The sequence below is a fragment of the Lepisosteus platostomus genome, chromosome 2 (assembly GCF_059453375.1).
Source record: "Lepisosteus platostomus isolate fLepPlt1 chromosome 2, fLepPlt1.hap1, whole genome shotgun sequence".
NCBI lineage: Eukaryota > Metazoa > Chordata > Actinopteri > Semionotiformes > Lepisosteidae > Lepisosteus > Lepisosteus platostomus.
In genome coordinates this window covers 67,066,886-67,093,129 of record NC_142612.1, presented here as the reverse complement: position 1 = coordinate 67,093,129, position 26,244 = coordinate 67,066,886, and the positions used below count along the sequence as shown (strand labels likewise).

Below are 26,244 nucleotides of genomic sequence, written 5' to 3'. Positions count from 1 at the left end.
TCTGATGTTGTTTACTGTCTCAGCTGCAGCACCTTATTCTAAGAGTTAAATTGCCTAATCTTAATGGTATCCAACAGATAACAATTATCATTTTGAAACATTCGTAGCGTTTTAGAAACTATTGTGGAAGTAAAATGATTGCCAATTATGAAGACGAAATGTTCTTCTTATTTCAGAAGTTGTCACATAATCCTAGGACGAAAACTAAAAGGGAAGCAAAAGGGGAAAAACTATGTGGTTACATTTGTACAAAGGTGAAATGTGCTGGTGAAATAGTTTAAAGTGTACGTAAAAAAGGCCTGTTGTATGTCATGTGCTCGTTTGTGCATGGACACATTGCTGTACAAAAGATTTATACATTTGTGGGGTAATCGGTAAGGTACATCATAAAAGGTGTGTCCTGGGGTTGCGTAAAAGACTTTTGATATCCGAAAATAGCGATATGAATAGTCCTTTCATTTTCATATATATTTGCTTGAGAAATATGATGGAGATTTGCTGCAGAAATCGCCGGCGAGAGAAATCAGAAAATAGGTATATCCATTTATACGATAGCAAACAATCATCCTCTTCTTGACGATACTGGAGATAACACTTTGCAATGAAACATGTTTGCCGACTTGCATTACTCTAGAAATGCATTTAAATCTATAGATTTTGTTATATCAATTCCAGACTGACTCAGCCTTAAAATTCTGTGTGATATTCACACAATTCAAAGAAACGCCAGACACCCAGAGAGGCATATATCGTACAATCCCCCAGGTGGGCGACCGTTAAATACTATGCGAATGGTATTTTAGTTTGCGAGTACTTTCTGTCAAAGGTGGGCGACATAACAGAAGCTTTACTGTCGGGTATTAACTGTCAATACATGAGGCAGAGAGAGCGAGAGAGCTGGGTAGAGAGAGGGAAGGAAAGAGAGAAAGAGAGGGAGAGAAGGAGAAAGGTGTTCTGCACGCCTGTTCTGTAAATACAGTAAAGACTTCACAAAAGAAATCTGAAAAGTGTCTGGTTGTGTAAGGTCCTCCTACACTGCAAGTGGTGCTGTATCTATTTTTCCTTTCTGTCTGTACGTAGCTTTTTGTTTTTATCTCCATTTTAGGGAGCATTGACGCATTAAGACATGACTGGGACTGTAGCAGTCTGAATCTGTGGTACGGTCACTTCGAGATGGGTTATGCCTAATGTTAATTCCAGGCAGGTAAATAGATTACGAGAACAACTTAAATTCGTGCATGTATGAGATGCGTAGCCGTTTGAAGAGGAACGGTTATGCAATGACAAATAATTCTCTTTCTGTAGCTTATAACTGTAGTATGTGAATGGATATGAAAAGAGGAAAACGCTGTTTACGGCATACCTGCGTATTTCTTTGAGAAACAGCCGCGATTGCACCTTCAGTTGACATGTTCATTAGAGTAGCAGTAAGTGAACGAGATGCCTATATATGCTAGTAAACAGAGCAATCCGCCTCACTTACGCCCTTATAGTAAGATGGAAATCAAAGCTTCAAAAAATAATAAAGTAATTCCTACTACTAAAGCTGTGCGTGTTTTAGGAGCTTTTTTTGTGTGTGGAGATTTTGGAGAAGCGGTCTGTGTCCATTGTAATATGTCAATGTTTGACATTAAAAATGGGAGTTTGTAAAGGCGGACGACTTTTCCTTTTCTGTGAGGTGGTCGTTTTCTGTTTTATTTACCGTTTTTAGATCTATTCTGTATCGTGTTATTTTTCCGGTCGATGGTATTATATCGCTATTGTTTCCAGAACAACACACAGTATAGCTAAGTATTTCGTTTGCTTTTGGGAAGCTTATGGTGTTGTGCATTATTTTGCGGTTTTTTTATCGGCTTTTGACACATTCGGGTTACGGTAATCACTTAAGTGATTGGTTGATTGATATTCATATAAAAGACGCATGACTAATACGGAGTGTTTTCTTAATCTAGAGTCGAGGTCTAACTACCATATGTTTCAGATTTGTTTTTTCAGGCTGTTAACCTTTATTCTGTATAACTCTGGGAACTGCTGTCTTGTACCATCTGTACTATGTCTTTAATGTTGTCTTTAAAATGACAGCGCGGAAGTCTCATTTATAAATAGCATAACTATTAACTTGGTTTGTGTGTGTCTGTCAATAAGTGTTGTCAAATATAGATGAACCGGTTTTGCTACACTTATTTTTAGGTCTAAAAATACCGTTTTAAGTGCCGTCTGTGATTATTAAAAGGTGTTGTATTATTTATTTGATGTGTACTTCTAATTAATCTGTCCATCTCCAAACGTGTGTTCATTAAAAGAAAAGAATACGTAACTTTATATTGAATTATTTCATTGTAAATACCAACGACTGAGTATAAGCGAAGTGCGAAATGATCAGGTCATCAAAGATAAGATGGTTTTTGAACGCAAATGTGACAATGCAATTAGAATGATTAAAATGGTATTCAGTCAGATACAATTTAAACAATGGAGAGAATAATTGTATCCATAGTTAGGCTTTTTTTGGACAGAGTTTAATAACTAACTCCATGTTGTACAGTATGGAGATTGAATCAAGCCTGCAGGAGATAAAAGACTCAAAAGACTTCAGAACTGAGTATCAGTCAATGGATTTTAATTGAGTGGAATTTTATTTAATTGCTGATGTGTTCTGTTAATCAGAGATTACGTTTTAAAAAAAAGTGATTTAGCGTAATGTATGAATGTCTGGATGATGTAGGCCTTGTTTTTGTCTTGTCTTCTTTTAAGGAGGCAAAAAGCAATAGCATAAAAGTTCATTTTCGGGTTTTATTTTCTCCAGTCAGCAAAGTTAATATTAATGATGAAACCCCAAATTATACTGAGAAATACGAGACAAAAATTAACTGTTTTCCTGCATATACTTAATTAGACTTGTAATACAACATTTTAATTATATTGTATATTCCATGAAGAATAAAACGTTTTTTCAGTGATTATTAAGAAAATTACATGCATGAGTAATGTTTTAATTTTCATCTGTAGTTTATTATTTTTCATGAATTGCCCTTTTCCAAAAGTAGTTGGTTTCGTCCGAAAAGGGTCGCTTGTTTTTTGCTTCTTGCACATTTTTGTATTGATTATTTTAAAACATTCACATATTTTAAATTTCTTATGGCCGAATGTTGTGCAAACCTAGGAGAAAATGGTAACTAGAACTGATCTGTCTTAGCTGTAGCTGTGTTTTGAGAACTCCATGAAAAGATAGTGAAGAAGTAGATTTAGTTTAGATAATAGATTTAGTTTTATGTATTAACCCCATAAATTTGAAACGTTAACAGATACATTTTACATTCACGAGTACATCTGCTACAGTTTGCAAAGTTCTTTTCTTGTTATATAAATATATTATAACTTCCAGCCGTAAAGGTTGCTGGTGAGGGCAGCGACAATACCGCATACTTGTGTTATGATCCGGAATGTTTCAGTCTTTGGATAAAATAAAACGATTCTTTTCAAAGATCAAATACCACTCTGGCTGTTAAGAATTCTAACAACCAAAACGTCTTTGGTTCTTTGATGAGTGTAATTTTAATTATTTTTAGGGGCCTGCCAACAAAAGTAGCCTATGATACCGAGAGATTCTCAAAGCATTCTACGACGATTCCATAAAAAAAACATATGAGGCCTGTGAATGTTCCATGAACTGAAGGCACAGGCAGTACTGTGATCTACAGAATTACAATAAATGGCCTACAGAGACAGACATAACAAACGGGAGTGTAAAATGTGAACAGCACTTGCAAATTGCAGCTTTGTTACGATCTGAAACCGCGCTCCTATAGTAATTTCAAACCTGTCACCCTAGACCGATTAAGGATTCAGTGCTTCTCCTTTTATCTGTGCGATTCAGATCAAATCTTGCATTGATTCATTGCGTTTGGAGATTTACATGATTGCGTTAAAATTCCATAAGTATTAGTATAAGAATAAGTAAAATGCCAATATTTTAAAATGAAACGTCAATGGTCATTTTAAGTGAAGGAACTCCAAAGAACTCACGTTCAAGGCGCTCTTTTGAATGTTTCGTGTCTTAATAGATTATTAAGTTTTAAAATGTGTGTTATGAATACAGAAACATTAAGAGATTTTAATATCTGTTTTTCAGAAAACAGGTAACCCTTTTTAAGTTCTAAATGACATAAATTCACGTTTTACAAATGTTTATGCCACACAATGAAATAATGCATTTCTTATTTTCCTTTTATCTGCTTTAACGTAAATATCAAAACACAAACATTAACAATTGTATCCAAGTGACAAAAATTACTGAAACATCCTGATATTCGTTATGGTTATAACTGCTTAATTTCTATATACGTCACTGACTCGGAAAAGCGGATCTTATTAGGATAATAACGTACAGTATGGATGTACTGCACGAAATCGCATTCCTTTGTCACTTAAAAACAAGCTTCATTAAAAAAAGAGTTTTAAAATAAGATGAGCAATTAGTGATAAATCTTAGATTTTCTATAGAGACAACAGGAATCATGCATATTGTGCAGCACGAAATTAGAAAATATACGTTTAGTTCATTTGGATCACTCTCAACTTAGTCGTTCTTGACATTTTAGTTGATAAGTAAATCAAGGTTATCAAAGTCCATACGTGTTCAAAGACTCGATACACTGCTAAATCCTTTGAAGAAAAAGGTTTAACTGGGTATTCAACTGTAATAAGTTCTCATAGCCTTGAGCTAGATTTTGACGATTTATTATCTCTTGTCGCTATTTACCCTATTCTGCAAGGGTACATTTTATCAGTCTTCAGAGGCACCAGATACCATTTCTAGAGTTCTCAGAGGACTGATTATGTGCAAAAAGAATAAAATTGAAAATGTTTATTGTTTTCATGAGTCACTTGCCAACTCGTTTTATACCGTGGTATTATTCTGACATCTGAAACAAATTTGTTTTAAAAAGTAAACACTTTCCTCCATATCCGCGTAAATGATAACTTATGTATGGGAATGATCACTGCATTAAAAGGCTACACTCTTCCCCAGCCGCCTTTATTGTGGAACTTTAGCGCATTTTCTTTAAAAAATGAAAATGCGCTTCAAGGTAATTCATCTGTTTTTCAACTGAGATTGTTTCTCAGCATGAATTCATACACGCTATCACGAGCAAACACGAGGATTTGAAGATGAAAGTGGAGGGACCGCTCTGAGATACATAGACTGGTGACTCTTTGTGACATATTAACACAAAGGTTTATTTTTTCCTTCCTCCGCTGAGGGGTTTTCTGTCTGGCTGACGGTGGTGTGTCAAACTGACACACCGTGTCAGGGCTGACGACTCCTCTGCTCTGTAAGCCCCGAGGAAATGAACTGACATGGCGGACACGTCAGGCGGTAGAAAACAGATAACGAGTTGATCAGAGCAGGGTGTGTTGGATATACATTAAAGAAGTACAGAACTCGTATCTCTTTCCATCACCTATCACATCCCTGGTATCCTGTTTTTATTGGCGTCTTCATCAGCACAGTGCTCATGCTTGTAAAACGTTTAAGCGATCATCTACATTGGAATCATTGCACATTATCAATACAGTAGATAATGATTGAAAATACATTTTAATTATCGCACACGCCTGAATCGCAGCGCAGTAAGCCAATGACCTGGGTGTTTGGTTAACACGAGACGGTGCCAGAGGCTGAACGCTGAAAACAGTATTTGATTCACCAAGTAGATTTTTTTTTAATTGAAAGAGGAACACCAGCTGCACTTTGGACGCCTATTTGTAGAGTGCCACGGTCCTATCTTATTACCAGAAATAAATTCATTTTGTCAAGTGAGGCTGAACAATTGAGCCAATATTTTTAATTTTTATTTCCTAAGGCACTGGGGAAAAAAAACCAACAACCCCACGGCGCTCCTTGTCGCTCTCCAGGACCAGGGTTGCATACCGCTTTGCTGCTCTCACTTCACCGTCTCTGTACCTGCAGCTTCTCAAGACAATTCACCTAGGAGGGCACACGGAGGAGCTGAAGTAAGATGGAGAACGAGACGAGCACTACCACCTCTGCCCCTGCTACCACGACTGCCAGTTCGCCGTCGTCCCGCACCCAGGCCCCCCCGCCACCTCTGTACAGCGCCCCCACCGACAGACAGGCTGTGCAGGTAACTCTCCCCTCGCGATCCCGCGCCGGCACGCTCCCCCCGGAGAAGCAGTTTAGAAGATGGCAGGAGACCTAATGTTCACCTGACGTGTCAAACGGCGAGGCCCATCATTCCCTGTACAGCTCAGAACACATCTTTGGGTTCGCCCCCAATTCACTATTTTGATCTCGAACTAATCTGACCCCCCCTTTCCTTTCTGTATACGAACAGGGCCGACGCTGGCTTAAACACACACCAGGCGTTTCGTTCGTAGAAAATAGGATTACTTGAAAATAAGAAAAAAACAACCTCGGATCTTATACCCTCCTTGCAGGATGTCCAATTGTACAATGCATCAAACATAAAGCCTGATCTGGTGAATTTAAGAGAGATCAAAACATTCCTAAGTTCTGAACCCTGTTCACACTACTTAAAACGTGTTTTCGGATCTGTTTTGATCCAATTGGGATCTGATCAATTATCCTAAAAGCTACAGAGCTGCAAACTATAAAATATGAACACATCTTTAACAGGAAAGAGGAGATGTTGGTGCGTGTTGTGTACAGTGGACAGTTGTGCAGACATCAGGACACTTGATCAGCTGCTGGATGGACAGTTATACTTGGGCTGTTGAGAGGGGCCTCTCTGAGATGTGTGTCAAAACACTGACCCCAGGCAGACATATACTGTGTAGGCAACCTTGACTCTCCTAGCCTTTCTGCAATGGGTCGATTAAGCAATTGAGGATCCATTCGGTAATTCAAATTCGCCAGATCGGGCAGAGCCCAGACGGGAGGGAAGGGAAAGGTCTTCCACGATCGGTGTACAGCACCGCAGAGGGACCTGTCTGCTGGCAGGCGGAAAGCAAGAGAAGAAAACAAGCCCTTGACACAGTGGTGAGGTGACAACGAAGGTTTTGCACCTCCCGGAACCTCAGTGTCCGATTTCATTAATCCATTACAAGCAGCATCAGTACTTTCAGAAAAGGGGATGAATTTATTCAATTCAGCACAGAGCTCCCACACTTGGAAGAGGCTATTGTTTTCCTCCGGTTCTGTAAGAGCTCGGTTGTTAGAGAAATGCTCAGGCCCCTGGTAGTTTGCTCTTCTCAGCACAGTGCCCCAGGGGGATAAGGTCATTTCTCAGTGCCTGGTTGGGTGCCGTTCAGACACACCAGTGGAAGGGGCTCCTCCACACAGTCGTCTGGGGTGCGTGTGACTGCCGTGCTGTAGCTGGTGTTGCTCTCACTCCCACAGGTGATCCAGCAGGCCATCCACCGGCCACAGAGCATGGCTGCGCAGTACCTGCAGCAGATGTACGCAGCTCAACAGCAGCACCTCATGCTTCAGACGGCTGCCCTGCAACAGCAGCACCTGAGCAGCACCCAGCTCCAGAGTCTGGCCACAGTCCAGCAGGTGGGGGAACGTTCCGGAACCCCCCCACCCCCAGCCCTCCCTCCCTCCCACTGACCATCTTTACATCACAGTGAAACTCGGGAAGTAGCGTGTGGGAGGTATCACCACCTTCCATCTTCCATCTTGATTTGTGCCCAGATGAAAACAGAACACCTATCAAGATTTTGGCCTCAATTCAATAGAATCAGTAATGCAAGAGTGATTTTTACATCATTCCATATAGCCACTTACCATTTCTAACCATTAAGCCTTATGCAGAAAGCCTGTAGACATTCACAATTAATCACACTCTGCCTGCCTTTCTAATTTGCATATGCTCGTCACATGCTTGCCTCTGCTACTGCTCATGTGTCCATCAACACTTACTTTCATATCTTTTGACACATCATCGCCACAGAGTAATAAAGTGAAATGGGTGAAAAAAATTTTCCCCAATGCTCAGACGTGGCTTGCAGCATGTGTTTAATGGCCATGACTCGTAGCAAAGTGGTCAAGGGTAACAGTCAGCAGAGCAGTGCTGTTGGTTTGTCACACACACACAGTTTGCTGCATCCCACATCAAACAGTCAATTCTCTCCAAGTCCCCTTTCAGTGCATTTCTTTGGGCCCCACCTCCAGTGTAGCTCGTTTTGAAAGGGCAGACTGTGTGGGTGTGCGCGTGTGCGTGCGTCTGTGTGTCTCCAGTCACAGGCTAGGCCGGTGCCCTCTGACTTCTCACTTCGTTTCACTTCCAGGCGACGCTGACAGGAGGCAGGCAGTCCTCATCCCCCAACGGCAGTGTGTCACAGCAGTCGAATGTCTCACAGACCTCGGTAGGTACAGTAGCTGCACCGTCACTGATGGTCTTTCTGCTCACATGACAGAGATGCTCTGGGGCTTTCACACTAGCAACTGACAGCACGAGCCCTCTGCCCCGCTTACTGCTAGCCTGTGGGCCTCACAATTAGCTCTCTTCTTTTCAAACAAAATGGATGATTTGAAGGTGAGTTACCATAAATAGCATTCTAATATAATTTTCAGGTTTTATTGATGACCTGACCCTGCCTTTTGGAAAATGTTGGAGTGAAGATTGTAGTTTTTTTTTCTGTTGCCTTGAGGTTAAAATCAGGCAGAGTGATTTCTTTCGAAAGCTTCAGTTGCCTGAAACCTAACTTTAATTTCTAATGACTAGAGATGTTGCTTCTTTGAAATAACTGCAGTACCTTCAGTTTCTCACCTACTGTGAGAACATGTCTGGTTTTTATTATATTAAATTTTAGAGGACATCTTTTTTTACAAGTACTGTGAGTTCTATTCACTTTAATGACAAACATTTAATAAACATTTAACATAATTATGAATGGATGGATACTAAGGAAAAATTAAGTCAATGTGTATCTTTGTTTTTGCCATTTCTGCGTTGTTGTATTCATTTGATTAAACCATGTGACTTCAGAATCTCCTGAAAGAGGGTGCTTCATATCTCTTTTTGCTGAATGATACAATCTGTTCATAGTGACTTTTAGGAACAAGTAAAACACTGCGATAATAAATTATATTTAAAAAATACATATCAAGTCAGAGCATATGAAATAGCTAGTAAAATTTTTGAATAAAAAGTAGCACAAAGAAATGAGAAACTAAAAATATCTTAAGTATTTTAGTACTAGTGAATTGTTTTAATACTTTAGAATTGCAATCATAAACTATGAATCAAGCAGCAAGTGGATGACACTAAAATCATTTTCACAGTAATAATTGTGTTCTGGGTACTCAGTGCAAAGTATAGTTCTGAAACGTAAAAGTCTTGCTGGTACGATTGAGGGTTGAATATGCTTGGTGTTTCTCTTTAGTACATTTGATATTCTGTATTTCTTGCTGTTTTGTTAACACCATGAGTCTCATTTCTTAATTCTGACAAATATAATTGTATTCAGAAAAATCCCCAACAGTTTAGAAATGAGTGTGCTTGTCAAAGTCAATCTGCACGCTGAAGTGCTGTTTTTGTGCTGAACTGAGTGGAAGACTGTGTGAATCCTAATGTGCTACCGGCAGAGCTATCCAATTTTGACCTTTTCTATATACTGTAGTTATGTTAACAATACAGTCTATAAGTTCTAAAAATACTCTCAAAAGCTTTGTTGTTTTAATCATCTACTTTGTATGTCATGTTGTTGTTCTAACATGATCAAAACAGTTACAGGATCAGTACATATTGCAATAGGAGTTATTAAAATCACAATCACAGGCACTTAGGTTTTGACTGCTTCCACAGATCACCTAAGAGAAAATATCTCTGTTCACAGCTGTCAAATGAAGTCCTAAAATGTAATGTAACATGTTTAAGATGTACTGTATGAATGTTGCTTTTACAGTTTAACTTGTGAATATATTTGTGGACTGTTGAAGTGTATAAAAATAAATTCCCAACCTCCTATCACCTCAGAGACACCCTTCCTCTGTGCTTTTTATACAACAAGCTTGCTTTCCCTCAGTCCCTTGCATCCTAGTATTTGATGATAGTGCACAAATTTGATTCCCAGGGCATTCCTGGCTATTTTTAGCATTACACTTTTAACCATAACTCTTACATCCAGGCAAAGAGTGTCGTGAGAACTTGTTTGGGGCAGCTGTCCATGCCACCTGCACCCACTTGACAGGTAGTTATCTCAACAACAACAACAGGTCCACAGTCAGATGCACTACCATTGAGCTTCCTACTAGTTTAGGGAAGTGCTCCTCACACTACCTAGTATTCCTTCAGTCCAACTGCCCGATCTCAATCTCTAGACGGAAATGCATGGCCAGCCGGATCCCTGTCTGTCTTATAGTTGCTACGCCTCCACAGCAACCAACCAGACCTGCAGGGCTGCACAGCTTTCCTGTTCTGCTCAGCCCTGCCGTGTCTTTCCTGTGCTAGGGACATGCACTGGGCTTTCACTGTTTCATCCATCTTCTGTCTGCTTGCACAGTGCATCCCAGCTCTTCACCAGCAAGTGGATTCCAAAGCCTGTCGTGCAGACGCGGCACTCTCCAGCTCGGCACAGTGCTGTCACAATAACAACATGGTACTGGAAGCCATGAGGTGGCCCAGAGATAAAGATCCCTTAAGGAAATTTGGAGCATACTTCCCTAAGCTCACCCCCCCAACTCTCGGTGTCTTTCCCCTGACAGATCAACCTGCCCTCCTCTCCAGTGACAGCCCAGATCATCAGTCGCACTCAGAGCTCCAGCTCCACCGCTGCAGGTGGCGCAATCTCCCAGCAGGCCATGCTGCTGGGTAACAGCTCGCCCACCCTCTCCACCAGCCAGGCTCAGATGTACCTGCGTGCTCAGATGGTAAGGAGGTCAGGGTACATACAGCTCTATAGCCATCTTCCTCTGTACAGGAAAGTAACCATTTCAAAATAAATGTGTATTTTATTAGTAGTTTATTTGTTCTATTTTTTAAATGAAGAACTATTGAGCTGTAAAAATGGATGATATTACCCAAAACCTTTATGACTAGTCATGATGCGTTTGATAGTTTAGTTACCTCATGCTATCGCAGCAATAGGCATAATGCAAGTCTTTCAGGTGGGTAGCTGCATCAGCATGCGTAGGCTGCAAAGGAACAAGTAATAAGTTTATTCCATGCTGAAAAGAGAAGAAAGAAAACACAACGATTCGGCTGTGGAGCCTTCTTCGGGTGTGCACACCCAATGAAGGCTCCACAGCCGAAATGTTGTGTCTTCTTTCTTCTCCTAAAACAAGTCTTAATGTTCTTGTTTTTTAATGTCTGTCTTTTTTTGTTAATACTAAGAGCTTGGCCTTTGCGTTTCAAAGCAAATTCACAGTGTGACATTTGCTTTACTAAATGCCACTGCATTATAGAAACGTTGCCACTCTGAAATTTATTCCTGTTGTTTTTCAAGACTGCACACGCTTTTTCTTTAAAAAATGAAAACATTAATCACTTAAATTAATACAATGTACATGAAATGGACTTTTACATTTCTTTGCCATGACGCTAACAATTACAAACACAAAATCGCTGTTAAAGTATTGTAAAAAAATATGCAATGTTTTACGTTTTCTGTTGAGACTATCCAAAATGGAATACTAAAATAAAAATAACTGGAAAAATCATTAGACCTGCTCTAAATATTAGCTTAGCCACATATGAAATGAGGACTGTCCCCTATGGTGCATTAAAAAGGAGCTTTAGTGAAGTCAGAATCTAAAGCTTGCATGGTATGCGTGGTAAAACTGGTTAGGTTTTCTGTTTTTTCGTTATTTAATAATCATTAGAAATGAGTCGCGATATCAGAACAGTGCATTGAGAACATACTATACCTTTTATACCTCCATCCAAACATTTTTTATGTTTTCAAAGTTCATGTCCTTTAAAAAAAGTAAACAAGGTATTAAAAATGGAAATGGCTCCCTACTTACCAGAAGACTGCCTTTTTTTCCACTGACATCCTCCAGCATCTCTCCCCCTCTCTCTGTGGTTTCTCTCTCATAGCTCATTCTCACCCCCACTGCCACTGTTGCAGCTGTGCAGTCTGAGCTGCCTGTTGTTTCTTCAGCATCCTCCCCGTCTGCTTCCACCCAGGTGAGCTGATTCCAGGTGCGGGGCTGGGGGCAGGGGGGGCATTTCTGAGGCTGTTTTACACCCAGACTTAGCTGATTTCCCTATAGACACGAGGTAGGGTGTGCTGTTCCCTGAACTACCTGCGGTTTAAATCAGATGGTCCAACCTTAATCCTGAAAGCTGATGTGTCTGCGAGCTTTGTAATGATATAAATAAGGACCTTCATTTCTAAAGCAAGTTTAATCCTAAGGATCCCAAAGCATTTTACGTCTAGGAGGAGACCCATTTCATTCATCACTGAAATCAGCAACATTACTACCCCTAAAAGTCTTCTATTCTAGTACTGACCAGTCCCAGCTTTTCTGAGCTGCTGAGATCTGAGAAGATCAGGTTATAAAGGTGGTAACACTGCAGTGTCTAGGTTTTAGCAGTAACTGAAGCGCTGTTAGCGGAGATGTTAACACGTTCGTCCAATTAAAACAATAAAGAGCAGAGGAAATGTGTAATGAAGCCTTTAGATAGTGAAGCCCTGCAGGTACACCAGCTCTCCAGGACTGAAGCTGAGCCTACTTGGTTTAGATCATTAGGACACCTCACAGTTAACATTTTCAGGGTAACATAGGATAAACACACATGAAAACAAAACTTGAGAGAAGAGAAGTTGAACAAAATAATGACATGTGAAAAACTGTTTTATTAAAAAAAAACATTTACTTACCAAAGCGATTGATGCTAAATGAACCAAAAGGTTTCTAACACATCCCATTTCTATTTTGAACTGTATTTTTAATTTTGTAACCTCGCCCAAACCAGACTGAGTGACTTCGAAAAACCGAGATCCTGCAGCTTTCTTTGAGCTTTTAAAAACGTTTCAGAGTGATGATGTTAATCTGAGGGCTTTGATGCAACACAACAGGAAACCAGATCCGAGGTCAATTTAAAGGCACTTCCTCTGAAAGCCCTGCCTGACTCCTGGTCCTGTTCTTGCCAAGGTCCAGAGCCTGACGCTGAGGGCCCCACCCAGCGCTCTGCCCTCTACACAGACTGTGCCACTCAAGGCTACCGCTCAAGGACAACCTCTGACACCCACACACCCCAAGATGTCCCTATGTCCCCTGAAGTCCACTCAGCAGCCCGAAGCCCAGGGGGACGGGGGGAAGAAAGGGGACAGCCCTGGAGCCGAACCCCGAAACACTCCTGTCTCCCGTCTGCCCTCTGCGCATCAGCTTATAGCCCCAGGTAAGTTTAATGCAAAATACAGGAATATGATTTCGTCAAACAGAAGTTGGCTTACCTGATATGACCTCAAACGTTCCTCTCAGCTTCCTGCAGCATAAGGTGTTTTTAATATCTATGTATTAGGGTGATAATTGGCTACCAAATGATAACATGGTCTGAAAACAAAACAGTATTTGATACTGAAGCTGATGTTGTCCTCGCTGGAAATGTCTTTGCCAATGTTTGTTTCTGACCAATGACATCACAGGGATTTAGGGTAACAGCAAATATGTGAATTGTGTGAATTGGCCAGCAACAGATCTAGAAAAGGCCAATGGGAAATAGTTTGGTGTATTGTTAACTATTAGTTAACTATCAACTGCAAAAGCTAATGCCACAGTTGTAGAATAAATTTTGGAGAAATGAATGTCTCCTTAAGACTGCAGGCTAGAGCTGATTTGACCTGTGCGTGTCTGAGTATTGTCCATGGGGACTTTTGCAGCACCATTCCCTCCAGTACAGCCTCACGCTCTGATGAAGCACCAGCTGCATTGCCCAGCCGGACACAAGGGGGCGCACCACCAGCTCATTATACAGCAGCAGCCAGTTGCTCCTCACAGGCAGGTCCAGCCAATCGCGCTCCAAGTCACGACGCAAGAGACTCCGCCCCCCTCCCAGCACTGCCTGTCCGTTCAGCCACAGGTGGCCCCGCCCCCCAACCTGGTTTCCGTCCAATCGCAGCACTGCACCTCCATCTCCTCCGCCGCCGCCCCCCCGGCTCCCTCTCCCGAGCAGTCACAACCTGCCGCTCAGCCGACAGTGGTCGTCTCCCCTCCGCCCACGCATTCCCCCACCAGCCATTCCCCGACCATCATTATCCAGCCCCAGGCACTGGTCGGGACCCAGGCTCAAGCCCTGGTCTCCGCCCCCATGCAGCTGGGCCCAGCTCAGCCACCGCCTCTCAGCTCCGCCCAGGTTCCTTCCAGTTTGTCCTCCCACCTGTCTCCTTTGTCTTCCTCGCTTGCGTCGATTGACTCCCTGCCTCAGTCTGCGGTGGTACCTGTACCTACCCCTCAGCCCCCTCAGCACTCCCCCCCACCTCAGGCAGCCGCCGGGCCCCTGTCATCTCCTCCAGCTCCTCCTCCTCCTCCGTCTGGCCCCCCGGAGCTGCCCCACTCCTCTCCCACCTCGCTGCAGCCTCTGCCCCTGCCGTCGGTCCAGGCTCTGGCGGTGCAGTCTGAGGTGCTGCCCGCGGCGCCAATGCTGCTGTCTGAAGAAGAGCTGCCCGTGGCTGAGGCCTTGGTCCAGATGCCTTTCCAGACGCTGCCCCCTCCACAGACCGTCGCTGTCGACCTCCAGGTCCAGCCGGCCGCGCCGGTGGAGACCCCAGTGGTGAGGTCTTTGGGTTTCTGTGTCACACATGTTCCTCACACACCCCACACCCTGTCTCCCCCTGCCTTTTAATTCCTGTACCAAGGTGCTTGGAGGGAGGGAGGGGAGGGGAGGGTGCGGAAACGTTGTTTGGTTGTGTTATTGCTTTTTTTGTACCAGGAAATTTTAAATGAATAAACGTTTGTTCACGAAAAAGATCAAGAAAAGGCACATCTTTAAAACTTGGGGGCTTCAGCTGACCATTATTGTAATTTCCCAAAGTCAGTGAATTGTAAACATGGTAAAGCAGCACCCAACAAACAGTAACATCCGTGGTGATGAATTGAAGACTACAGTTGGTAGGTCCTGGACAATCTCTTTCCTGGACGTGCTGTTGTGTGTGTTCACGCTTTGTGTATTGTGTTGGGTGGGGGGCCAGGTGCAGCAGGTATATGAGATGGAGGGGATGTGTGCAGAGGAAATGAGAGAAGACGGATTATCCTGTTCACTAAGGGATAGGACTCCCACTCCCCCTGCTTTGTCGCCGCCTGCTATTCCCGAGAGGCACTGCGAAGACATGTCCATGCATTCAGAGAACTGCTCAGGTATCTATTTAAACTTCTGCACTTTGTAACAAAAGATGTGTTTTTGCCTGATCTATATTGTGTGTAACCAAAGATATAATACAATATAAGCTATTGGAACTCAGAAGGTTCCCTTTCCTAAGTCTCAGAGCAGTGCAATGACATTCATGTGCTCTCACCTACAGCTGTTACTAACCTGCCCTGTGTAACGTCAACTGGCAACGCCTCCGTGATCAGATCTTCTGCGGATCCCACTTACGTCAACAGCTCCCCCCCTCCCCTCCTGCCAGCTGTGGTAAGAAGTACCAGCAAGCCCCCCCAAGCAAGCCTCCCGGGGGTTCCTGACAGCAAGCCCCCGCAGGCGATCGTTAAACCCCACATCCTCACGCACCTCATTGAGGGCTTCGTCATCCAGGAGGGGCTGGAGCCGTTCCCGGTATGTCCACAAGAGGAAGCTGCCGAACTACAGAGTCACTGCCTCTGAGGGGTGTTAGTGCAGCCCAGGGTGTCCGATGGCATGACACCCCTTTAACTAGGAGCTGAAGGAGGGCCGTAGATGTCAGAGAAGGCATTATACGTGAACTTTCACTATTGACAGAAGTGTTTTTCTTGTACCAGCCCTTGATTTCCATGGTTCATATTCATTGACACGGTCCACATTTTTATACCAAAGAGCTCGGTATTCTCAGAACATGCTTCACACCAAGTGCTCTTTAAACACGGAGGTGGATGGTTTCAAATTCTGACGCATTAATGGCTCAAAGAGAGGAGTGTTTTGACGTATGTACATGTACATTGGAATTCTTATTTGCGCTGATCTCTTACGAAACAGCAGATGACACAGTACAACGGACAACATAGATAGTACAATACCACACAAGAAAGAATCCAACCAGAACAATAAATTTGTATTGGTGAAAGAAAAAAAAACATGGTAGACCTTAGAAAAGTCTGGCATAGTGGAGACGTGCATCGAGTCTGAGGCGTCGCAGTTAGCTGTGGAGGATGCGTACTGCAGTAGGGTATAAGCTGCCCTTCAGCCTAGTGGTCCGTGCTTTAAAGGTGTGGTACCGCTGGGAGAGAACAGTTTGTGGCCGGGAAGGCTGGGATCCTGAATGATGGACTGGACTTTGTTGCGACAGCGGAGGGTGTGGATCCCACCGATTGATGGGAAATCACATCCTATAATCCTCTGTGCCATTGCCACAACCCTTCGTAATGCACCTCTGTCGTGCATGGTAGTCTTGCTGTGCTACACAGTGATACCACTAGTGAGGACACTTTCTACTGTGCTGCGGTAAAAGTTCCCGAGTAGCACGTGCCCCTGAAGTACAGTATCCCCGCCTCGTCTTCGGTGGCAACAGATCTGGCCGTGAGCTTCACGCCCCGTCGGCTGTCTTGTGCTGCAGGTCAGCCGCTCCTCCCTGATGGTGCAGCAGCAGGTGAAGCAGCCCGAGGCCCAGGTGCTGAAATCGAACGGGGGGCAGCCGGAGGCCCTGCTGGAGCCCGAGCAGCCTGAGAACTCCAGCGACACCGACATGGACGACATGACTGCCGAGGGTGAGCAGCCGAGCTCTGCCGGAGCCAGGGCGAGCGCCCTCGTCTTGATTTTAAAAGACGCCGCCCACCGGAAGAGGAATGTCATGAAGGCCTCCTGTAGATCTCTGTCTTCCACAGAACAAACACTACAGTGTTTTGTTTTTGGTCAACGACAAAGCTCAGCGGGACTCCTCTTTTTCAGAGACACGTTGCATCTTGTTTGCAGCCAAGAACAGTTTAGATTTTAAGAATGTGTGACGCAAAAACAGCTTTGTTTGGGTTTCATAGTTCTCAGAAATATTCTGGTAAATATTTCACAGGCAATGACGTTCTTTAGTTGCTCGGGTAAAGCACAGAGCTGTGGAGAGATGGCTCTGTGGTTCCCAGAATACTCTTCAGCGGTTAAGCCCAACCATCACGGTGGCAAGTATCTCTGAGAGTTTGTCCTCTCAATCTGAAACACTGAAGCACTGCAGCTTGTCACTTTTCCTTACAGACGGCGTGGAGGAAGCTGCGACAGAGGTGCTGAAGTGCGAATTCTGTGGGAAGAGGGGGTACGCTCACAAGTTCCTCAGGTCAAAGAGGTTCTGCTCAATGTCATGTGCCAAAAGGTAAATGACCTCCTCATTTTTAATATATGAATGTTCAATTTTGCTCATTTGAAGAGAAATATTTTTTTTCCTCCTCCTACATGCTAAAAGAGTCAGGAATCATAATGAAATTGATGCCTCTTTCAAAGTGGTGTAACAATCATACAATTATGGACAGGATATGTATGTGCTACATATATTCTGTATATACCTGGTATATGAATAACCGTTATCATCTACTAATACTGAAAGATCGCTGATGACTGTAGTTATACCATACAACGTTGGCAACAGGCAACAGGCCACAGACATACAAAGCTTTTAGAACTCAAAATGTCATGCATTTTTCCATTTAGATCTCAGTTATTCCTGTGCATGTCTAAAAACTCAGAAATTCTCTTATTTTTAAGTGTTTCTTTGTACCTGTAATCTACCCAATTTAAGTCCAATAAATTAAACTCCTTTCTAAGGTACTGAAAGTTCAAAATATTTACAGATTTCCAAGCCTTTTGTGCTGCTTGCTAATATCAAAAGGGAAATAAAATGTGATTGATTAAAACAAACATATATATATATATAAAATAAATGATTTATATATACTTTATATATGAAACAGGAGTCACTGTCTTTTGATAAATTAACACATAGTGGTTACCAGAGATTGAATTATATATTTTGATAGTTTTAATCCTTATAAAATAATTGTGGAATGTAATTCATCTGGATTCATTTAGCGTTTGTTCTTGGAGTGTGATTACACCATGAAATGTGGTTGCAACTACTTACAGTAGTAAAGTAAAGAATTATAGCAATCACACCACTAGCTTGTCAGGAATGTCATTCTGAAGCATAGCCTTCGACTTTCCTAAGAAACAATTTCAGAAGAACCTGCATTCTCTCGTACCCTTCCATGCTTCAAAAACGGAAGTCTCCGTCCACATTCACGCCGTATAACATATCACTTCTTAAATCAATTGAGCTGACGTTCACTAAAGATCAGAAAGACTTTAATTTAATTGTTTTGTTTTTTTTACTTGTGATGACGAATATCCACACAGAGTACACAGAGTACACCGCAGGTCACGGGACAAGCCTGCAGAGTATCTATGTGCTAAGCAAGACACTCAGGAGGTTCTTCCTTCCTTCTGTGGTGGGAGCAGAGCTAACCACAGAGCAGACTCAAGTGTCTCAGCAGTGTGGACTGTGTGATACTGTCAACACCTTGGCCGGGTATAAAATACGACTGGCTCAAAACATTTTTTAGGCTGGTGTCTGAGCTGAAGTCTAAACGAATTAGGCTATTTGCAGTTTGACTGCCACGGTGAAGCATCTCCTCCTGAATCATTTACAGCTAGCCTCCAGATGAATGCAAGGGAGCTGCATTTCAGTTCAGTTCAGAATTCAGAGTTTGACGGTTACGGTTTTTCAGTATGAATCAATGTCAGTCAGTATTGGAGGGCGCGCCGGGGCCCACCCTGGGGGGGGGAGAAATGAATCACAGCACGGTGCAGCTCCTCAGGAAGTGCACTCCGCCTGGTCTTCCCCTGCCTCAGGTTCAACGTCAGCTGCACGAAACGGGTCAGCATGATGAAGGCCGACAAGGTGGGCCGCTGGGCCCGGAAGCCGGACGGAAGACGTGGTCGGCGCCCCAGCGGGGTTGAGGGGGGATCCAGGGAGCATTTCCTCCGCCAGGTCAGAGACCCGGGGGGCGAGGGAAGGAACAGGGCCCGACACATCCTTTCTTGCCTTGTATCCCTTGACAAAGACTTAAATTCATGGGGAATGCTGCTTTCTAGGTGGCGCAAATCACGCTTCATAAGTACATAACAAGCAGTTGTTGACGCTAATAGACTCATTAATAAAGTACTTACAAATGACAAGCCTCTCACTTTACTTAATAAGTATCCAATCAAAAACTAGTCACTTCCCTCCAGGTTATCGACACGATTATGACTCTTCGTGTGTTATGGCTTTTAAAGGCTTTATATCGTTTTCTACCTCTTGTATTGAACCGCTACCTGTTCTTTAATGAAAAAAATACACAACACTAGACTTATACTCATTTGTTGGTCATATCAACACCAAAGTAATGCTGGCCATACTCACACCCAGGCCTGAAGTTAGGGGATTGTGATGAAGGTGAAAGGCTGTGGATGTCCCTCAGGGCCGCGCTTATACGGGCCTCACGTCTCTGCGAGTTTGCCCCCTTGAGCTCTCTCTTCCCTCCGCCAGCTGCCGGTGCCGTATAACAACACAGAGGAGGTCCAGCGGGGCGCCAGCCAGTCCCCCCGCGAGGAGGAGCCCCCCGTCCCCATGACGACGAGGCTGCGGCGCCAGAGCGAGCGGGAGCGGGAGCGGGAGCGGGACGTGCGCATGAGGGAGCCTTCGGACGCGGCGGAGAGCCTGCCCGCAGCCCAGGCCGACCCCACGCTGTGGACCGTCGACGACGTCTGGGCCTTCATATACACTTTACCAGGTATTCAAATGAAGTGCAGGACTGGAGCCTCCCCGTAGTGATTCTAGGGTACGGGGCCTGAAGGACAGGCTTCCTGTTCCCCGACCGCAGTGTTGAAAAGAAGAGCATCCTGCGCTCTGGTCCTCGGCATCTCCCCCTCGGGCTGCTTTTTCCCGGGGAATGACATTTTGAACGCAGCGCTGTCTGCAGTGGTCTCTGTGTGTCACGCGCCTGTCTCCTCTCCGCAGGGTGTCAGGACATTGCGGAGGAGTTCCGCTCTCAGGAGATAGACGGACAAGCGCTGCTGCTGCTCACGGAGGACCACCTCATGAGCGCCATGAACATAAAACTGGGGCCTGCCCTCAAGATCTGTGCCCGTATTAACTCCCTGAAGGAGGCCTGAAGAGGGGGGCGGCAGTGACGGGTCGCCTGCAGGCGCCCCGCCGCCCAGCTCCGCCACAGACCCAGCGCTCATCTCTGCAGAGATGCTACACATTCCCCGTCGCCGGTACTCGAGCTCCAGCCCCCCTGCGCTCCGAACCTCTCGTTTCTGCTAGGGGACAGACAGGCGTGCCCCAGCCCTGCAGGGTGTGTCGGACATCTTGAATTTCAGTCGTTTCCGAGTTGAGCGAGGAGTCAAAGAAAGCGTTTGTTGTCATGCACAAAAAGTACGTAAGCACCTAATGATCCAGTTTTTGCCAAATTCACCACAATGTAATAACGTCGTGAACCGTGTTAACAGTATACAGGGGTCCAGAGGAAATCACAGTCCGTTATTAGTTATATCAAATGGTGAATGATAATTCATGATGTACAGTAGTGAAACTGTAAGCCAAGCTCTATTGTGTTCTTTGATCTCCATCAATGGTACATACAGTATAGAAATGAGGGGATCAGATCCAATATACATGCCAGCAGAGAGTATTAACGATATTTAAAGCCAGTGAATAGGTTTCTGCTATGCTGAGGCCTCCCCCTGTTCTAGTTTTATTTGCGAGACCTGTAGCTTTATTTGCCTTAACTACATTTTTTTGGGGATTATAAATTTGAACAACTCACGGTTTTGGGAGTCAAGGATAAGGCTTTCACCGAAAGACCAAGTGGAGGAAAATATGTTTTCTCCATTGACGGGCAGTATTGGAATGTAGTTTAACGCTGCTGCTCTTGCCCGCACAAAAGCTTTTCATTCATCTTGGACGCAATGCAGGCCACAAGTGTCCACATTATTATGAAGCTACTAGTGCTTGATTAATCGTGACAAGCTGCACTTGGCCACTTCATTAATACAAATGCTGTCTGTCCTGCCACAGGTTCAACAATGTAACACTGTGTTAAACAATAGCTCATTTGCTTTCAATGCAATATACTGTGCTATATGCTTTCTCAGCACTGAAGTCCAAAAGAACAAAAAGTGAGTTAATATATTCAAAGCTGTCATTTTAAACGCACAGTTCTTTACAAAGTGTGCATATATTTAAAAAATACTAAGTAGAGGTTGCTCATATGACAGATATGTAATTTATACTAAAACAAACACAGAGGAAGATTTTTTTGGCCCACAGTCACTTGTATATTTTGAGTGTCGAGTGACTGTGCAAGGAAGTGTTGTCTATTTGAGCTTCTTGGTTGTACCAGGATATAAGCAAAAAGTAAGAAAGAGTCCTCCTGCATATTCTGTTGCAGTTATTATTTTTTTACTAGATATATGAATCTGACAGTGTTTGAATGTAAAAAAAAAAAATTAACAAAGGACTTCTAAATTTGCTGGTTTCTTTTTAAGAAGACAGAAATTAGTTCCGTTTAAACTTAGTTGCATTTTATACTGTATTTCCTCAAAAATATTTTTAGGAAATGTAAAAATTCAGAATTCCACCCTTAATTGCTAAGTATCTGTTTAAAAAAGTATAAATTGTAATTCAAAAGAGAAACAAGAATTCTGGATAAATTCATTAGTTCATAATGATTGGGTTTAGCTGATAAAACTTAGAAACTGCTGCTGAGCTATAAGGCAGGCTAATTAGTTCAACGGGGAAGAAAAATATAGTGAAACATTTTTAGGTCCTTTGAATGTGATAGTTCTTCCTTCCCAAACTATTTGAATTTTCATAAGCAGTATTAAATGCCCATGCCAACAGTCATAATTACCTATACCGTCACTTACATATTGAGTTTTATATCAGTAGAGAAGGTGAATTACTTCTGTTTTCACATAGGAATATCCCATCAAAGAAAGCAAGGTGCTTTAAACTTATCTTGCTGCATGTGAATGCCATACAGGGACACCATCAAAATATCCACCAGAGTAAAGTAAAATGAGGTGAGCTACTGCTGCTACAGTTCCATGCTTTTGCAACATTTCAAATAGTGCTTCATTTCAGTCCACCCTTGAAAGACCGTATAGCACTAGAATCCAGGAATGAGCATCTATAGCATGTTTAATACATTACACATTTGCATGACTGAAGCTTTGTAACCCAATAATAGTATATGTTCTAGAAGGTTCAAATAGCTGAAGAACATAAAGTGGGTTGGCAAATAGCCACACTAGTTCTTTAAACGCCAGAGCCAAGCCAAATAAAATTGTTAGACATTTAGTAAAGCCAAACATTCTTGCACAATAGGCTCATGTGCTTTGAGAAAAATGGGTATAGGTCATGTGCAAACCAGCTTTTCCTTGCGTTGTGTTGAACAGAAAACCTTAGTGTCCTAAAATGGTTCATACTGCCAACAACCAGTGTTAAATATTCTATTTTAAGCTGTATTCCTGTAAAAAAAAACAAGGGATTTTTTAACATTTAAAGTTTAGGAAAAAAAAGTTATTTTTTAAAACTATGCTGACAGTACGATAAAAACCAATTTAATTGGTAAAAAGGATTAAACTGAATAAGGTGATTAATATGCTTTTGTTTCCTTTTGCACTATATAGTAAAAAGAAGTTGAAAGAAACAATATTAACTCAGAAACTTCTTGCTTTTGTGCCAAAGAAAAAAAAACCCAACAGAATCCTGTAAGGCACAAGCCTTCCCCTGCAAACCAGGAATAAACACATACAACTTTACTTACGGAGAGAATGGTCACTTCAATGATAAAGGTGCCAACTTTCAATATTCCTAAAGACTGATTGGCCATTGCTCTCTTTTTTTTTTCTTTGAAGCAAAGACAACAAATCTGGAGTTTGTGATTTGCAAGTATGGTAGTATAGGCCTGAGCCTAAGTTTAACTTTTCATTGTTTCAAGAGAGGCCAGAGGATACCCGTGTGTGTGAGAGGATGCATGTTGAGGTTTATCACTGTAGGCTTTATTACACACTGAGAAGAAAGCTCTGCAGAACAGCAAAGTAGATTCAACATCTGTCCTGCCCTTTCAAAATAAAAGAGAATGTTATCTCCACTGTGCTATACAGTGTTAAAAGAACATGATGTGCGTTCTGCCACAGACCTTGCATTTTTCAAAGACTTTGACAAAGCAAATTTTTATAAATGCCAAAGAATTAAGTATCGCTTACAAGCTAGTTCTGAAAACATTGGGAAATCGTACTAAGGCAACATTAACCTACTTCACAAACTAGCATGACATACTGTTGTCAGGAAGTACATGAAGCAGTTTCAGATAGTTCATGAATGAAAATAAAAGCATTTTTTCCCCGTATCACCAGAGCAAATGTAAACAGATCAGTCTGAGTCATTACGCAGTAGGGCTTCTACAGATGTGGCGCACAAACGTTTCTAGCATGCATCAAGACAAAATGTTACAGATTTTTTGTCTTTAAAGGTTGTACAGTATATGGGCTGAAGGCCTCTTCTTGTTTCTACTTTTCTTGTGTTATGTTCTCAGTGTCCTTGAATGGAATCATTTGGATCATGATCAGGATCTAGACTTTCCATTACAATGTATGAAGGAAAACTGATTAGAAAGTCTGAAGGATTTTTTAAAACTATAATTTAAAACCAACTTCACAATGTTATTCTGTAGTAGTCAGATGCTTAATATGCTAACTTATCATCTTGTAAAGACTTGCATTCAATCTCTGTCCATTATAAACCTTTTAAAATACGCTTTGTCTTGTCTTGCAATGGCATGAACATTTTCTTTCAAAGACGACAGAAACTCTGAAAGGGTTCTAACTCGGTCATTGACGTATATTTTTAGAAAGATGTCACTCCTAGCTGATATGAAATGAAAACTTAAGGTAATCTCTTCTTATTATCTAAAGCCTATGATGGACCTACATAGGCTAAGAAAAAACAGAATCACTGTTGCATGTCTGTGTGCAAGAAGGAGAGTTCAAGTTAGAATTCGTGTGGTCAGAATCTAATGGACTGTGTGCAATATTGACAGCTGGGATAGATTGTCCTGGTCTTAGTTGGGAAAGCTGGGGAAATACACGTGTCAGCTCTAAAATATAAAATAGCAAAATAAAAAAAAATGCCAGGAAAAGATGTAGGATGTTTTTGATATAGGTTGAAGCAATGGAAGTTCATGGACTCAAAGATGGGAAGTGGTAGATAATACTTTGTTGCAAACACCTTGCACAAAATGTTTTTTGTGCCAGGAAAGTTGAAGTGAAGGTGAAGAAAATACAGACACGGCTCATCTCGCAATTCACTTTCAGCATTGGACCTGGAAGGAATTCTTTTCGCTTTGCCCTCTGTACCGAACGTGTGTTGCCCTCCGACAGTTGCACTGTTTTTCAATTCTGTCTTTAGATCCTGCTGATCTTAAAGGGAAACCAAACAGCTTTCTAGAGTTTATAAAATCGATGAGATGCTCAGGTCAGCATTTTAGAACTGACAGTAGTATATTTTCCTAACAAAATGAGTGCCCCTCCATATCCTTTCTATACAATTGTGTCATTAAGAAACTTATAAGCATCCATTTAATATACCGTTGTAAGAACCTGCCAATGGCCCATTTTAAAACCGCTTATGGCCAAGGCTCTCTCTAGAAAACAAATGCTGGTCAGTTTCCCTTTTAGTAAGGCACCTTATTGCTCAATTAACCTGCTTGTAAGTTTGCACCTCTGTGTATTTTGCACATGTTTATTCTAACTGAACATTTTGTTGTGTAGTACATTAATCTTCCCACTGGGGGTTGAATGTAATAAAAGAAAGAAAGTTTGAAATTGTATTTATACTGCAATTTATAAAGCATTAGTGCTCTCCGAAGTAACTGTGAGCTTCAAACAATTAAATAGACTGATACACTTTCTGCATGCTGTGTGCCTTCATTGTTTTTAAGGATACTTTACTTGATCAGTTCTTGAATGCAAATTGTATAGCTAGAAATATAGCATAGCTAAAGTTACAAAATAATGTTTATTTTTAATAAGACTATTTATACAGCCATTAACAATGCTCACTTATCAAGCAATTCCATGCTATTTAACTTTTATTCTATTTAACTCTTCTTCCATTAATAAAAGATTATCATAAACTTAACTCATTCATTCAAAATAATTGAAACAAATATACTGTCTGTAATCAAGACAGATATTTTGTTGTTTTTTAGTGTTCACTGTTGACTACTGTATAACACACCAGGTTGAAAATTATTCCTAAGAGTTGCATTAGTTCAAAATGTCATTAAAACATACAGCGATTTCAGTTGCATATAAAAGGTGGCCATATATTTTAACATGGAATTTTCTTGTTTACTGACCTTTTTTTATAATAGTATGCACGCATGATCACTTTTTGTTTGCCTGTGTTATTCTATTAAGCATGTGTGTGCTTTTCTGCATTTGCTAAAAACGGTTATTTTTATTTAAATTTGAAGGTTGAGCATATCTGCAGAAGACTTCTCAGGCAGAAAATAAGAAATCTGAAAAAAATCTTAAACGAGCAAGATGGGACGAATAGCCTTCTCAGATTTGTGAATGTTTTTTTTTGTTGCGTTCTTTCGTAGAGTTTAGGTGTGGGTCTGGCGTCTGTCCACGGAAGAAATTCGGATTTCTTAGTTTAAAAAGTGTACTAAGCACTTTAATCACTAGATGGCGGGAAGGTTCCATAAACAGAAACTCTTTGTCTACCGAAAAAGTCGCAAGTGCAACAGAATAAATGTAAAAACAAATGGATATTCTCATTAATTAAAAAGAACTGTTGGCACGGGATGGCGTTACATTTATTAAATGGAGATAATGAAAAAAAGAAGGTTGTCCTGAGAACATTTTATGATGGATCCCATCATACTACCAAATAATACCGTTATATTTTGAGAAACGTGGAGTGGTATTAAGACCTTAATCTCTAGATTCAGGTAATTATCTGTAAATAACTAACCCCTTTTAGTAACAACAACGACAACCACCAATAATACTACCACGACTACTAATAATAATAATCACTGTTGTATGGATAGTTTTATTATCTGTTTTTATTTATATTTAACAT

At 41.9% G+C, this 26,244-nt stretch overlaps 1 protein-coding gene across 5 annotated transcripts; it reads left to right on the top strand.

Moving 5' to 3' along the window:
- The first annotated feature begins 1,057 nt into the window (after positions 1 to 1,057).
- Positions 1,058 to 25,063, top strand: phc3a (polyhomeotic homolog 3a). Of its 5 annotated transcripts, none has more exons than XM_088614310.1 (15): positions 1,058 to 1,204; positions 5,975 to 6,149; positions 7,385 to 7,543; positions 8,278 to 8,355; positions 10,697 to 10,861; positions 12,030 to 12,119; positions 13,091 to 13,337; positions 13,819 to 14,708; positions 15,127 to 15,292; positions 15,457 to 15,566; positions 16,681 to 16,831; positions 17,307 to 17,421; positions 18,954 to 19,092; positions 19,633 to 19,876; positions 20,104 to 25,063. In XM_088614310.1, exons 2-15 carry the CDS (start codon positions 6,024 to 6,026, stop codon positions 20,256 to 20,258), a joined length of 2,835 nt encoding a protein of 944 aa, XP_088470436.1. In that variant the 5' UTR covers positions 1,058 to 1,204; positions 5,975 to 6,023; the 3' UTR covers positions 20,259 to 25,063. The 5 variants fall into 5 exon arrangements, with proteins under 5 accessions (XP_088470436.1, XP_088470410.1, XP_088470419.1 ...); XM_088614284.1 differs by having other exon boundaries at positions 15,457 to 15,707; XM_088614293.1 differs by having other exon boundaries at positions 1,088 to 1,200; positions 15,457 to 15,707.
- The last annotated feature ends 1,181 nt before the right edge of the window (positions 25,064 to 26,244 follow it).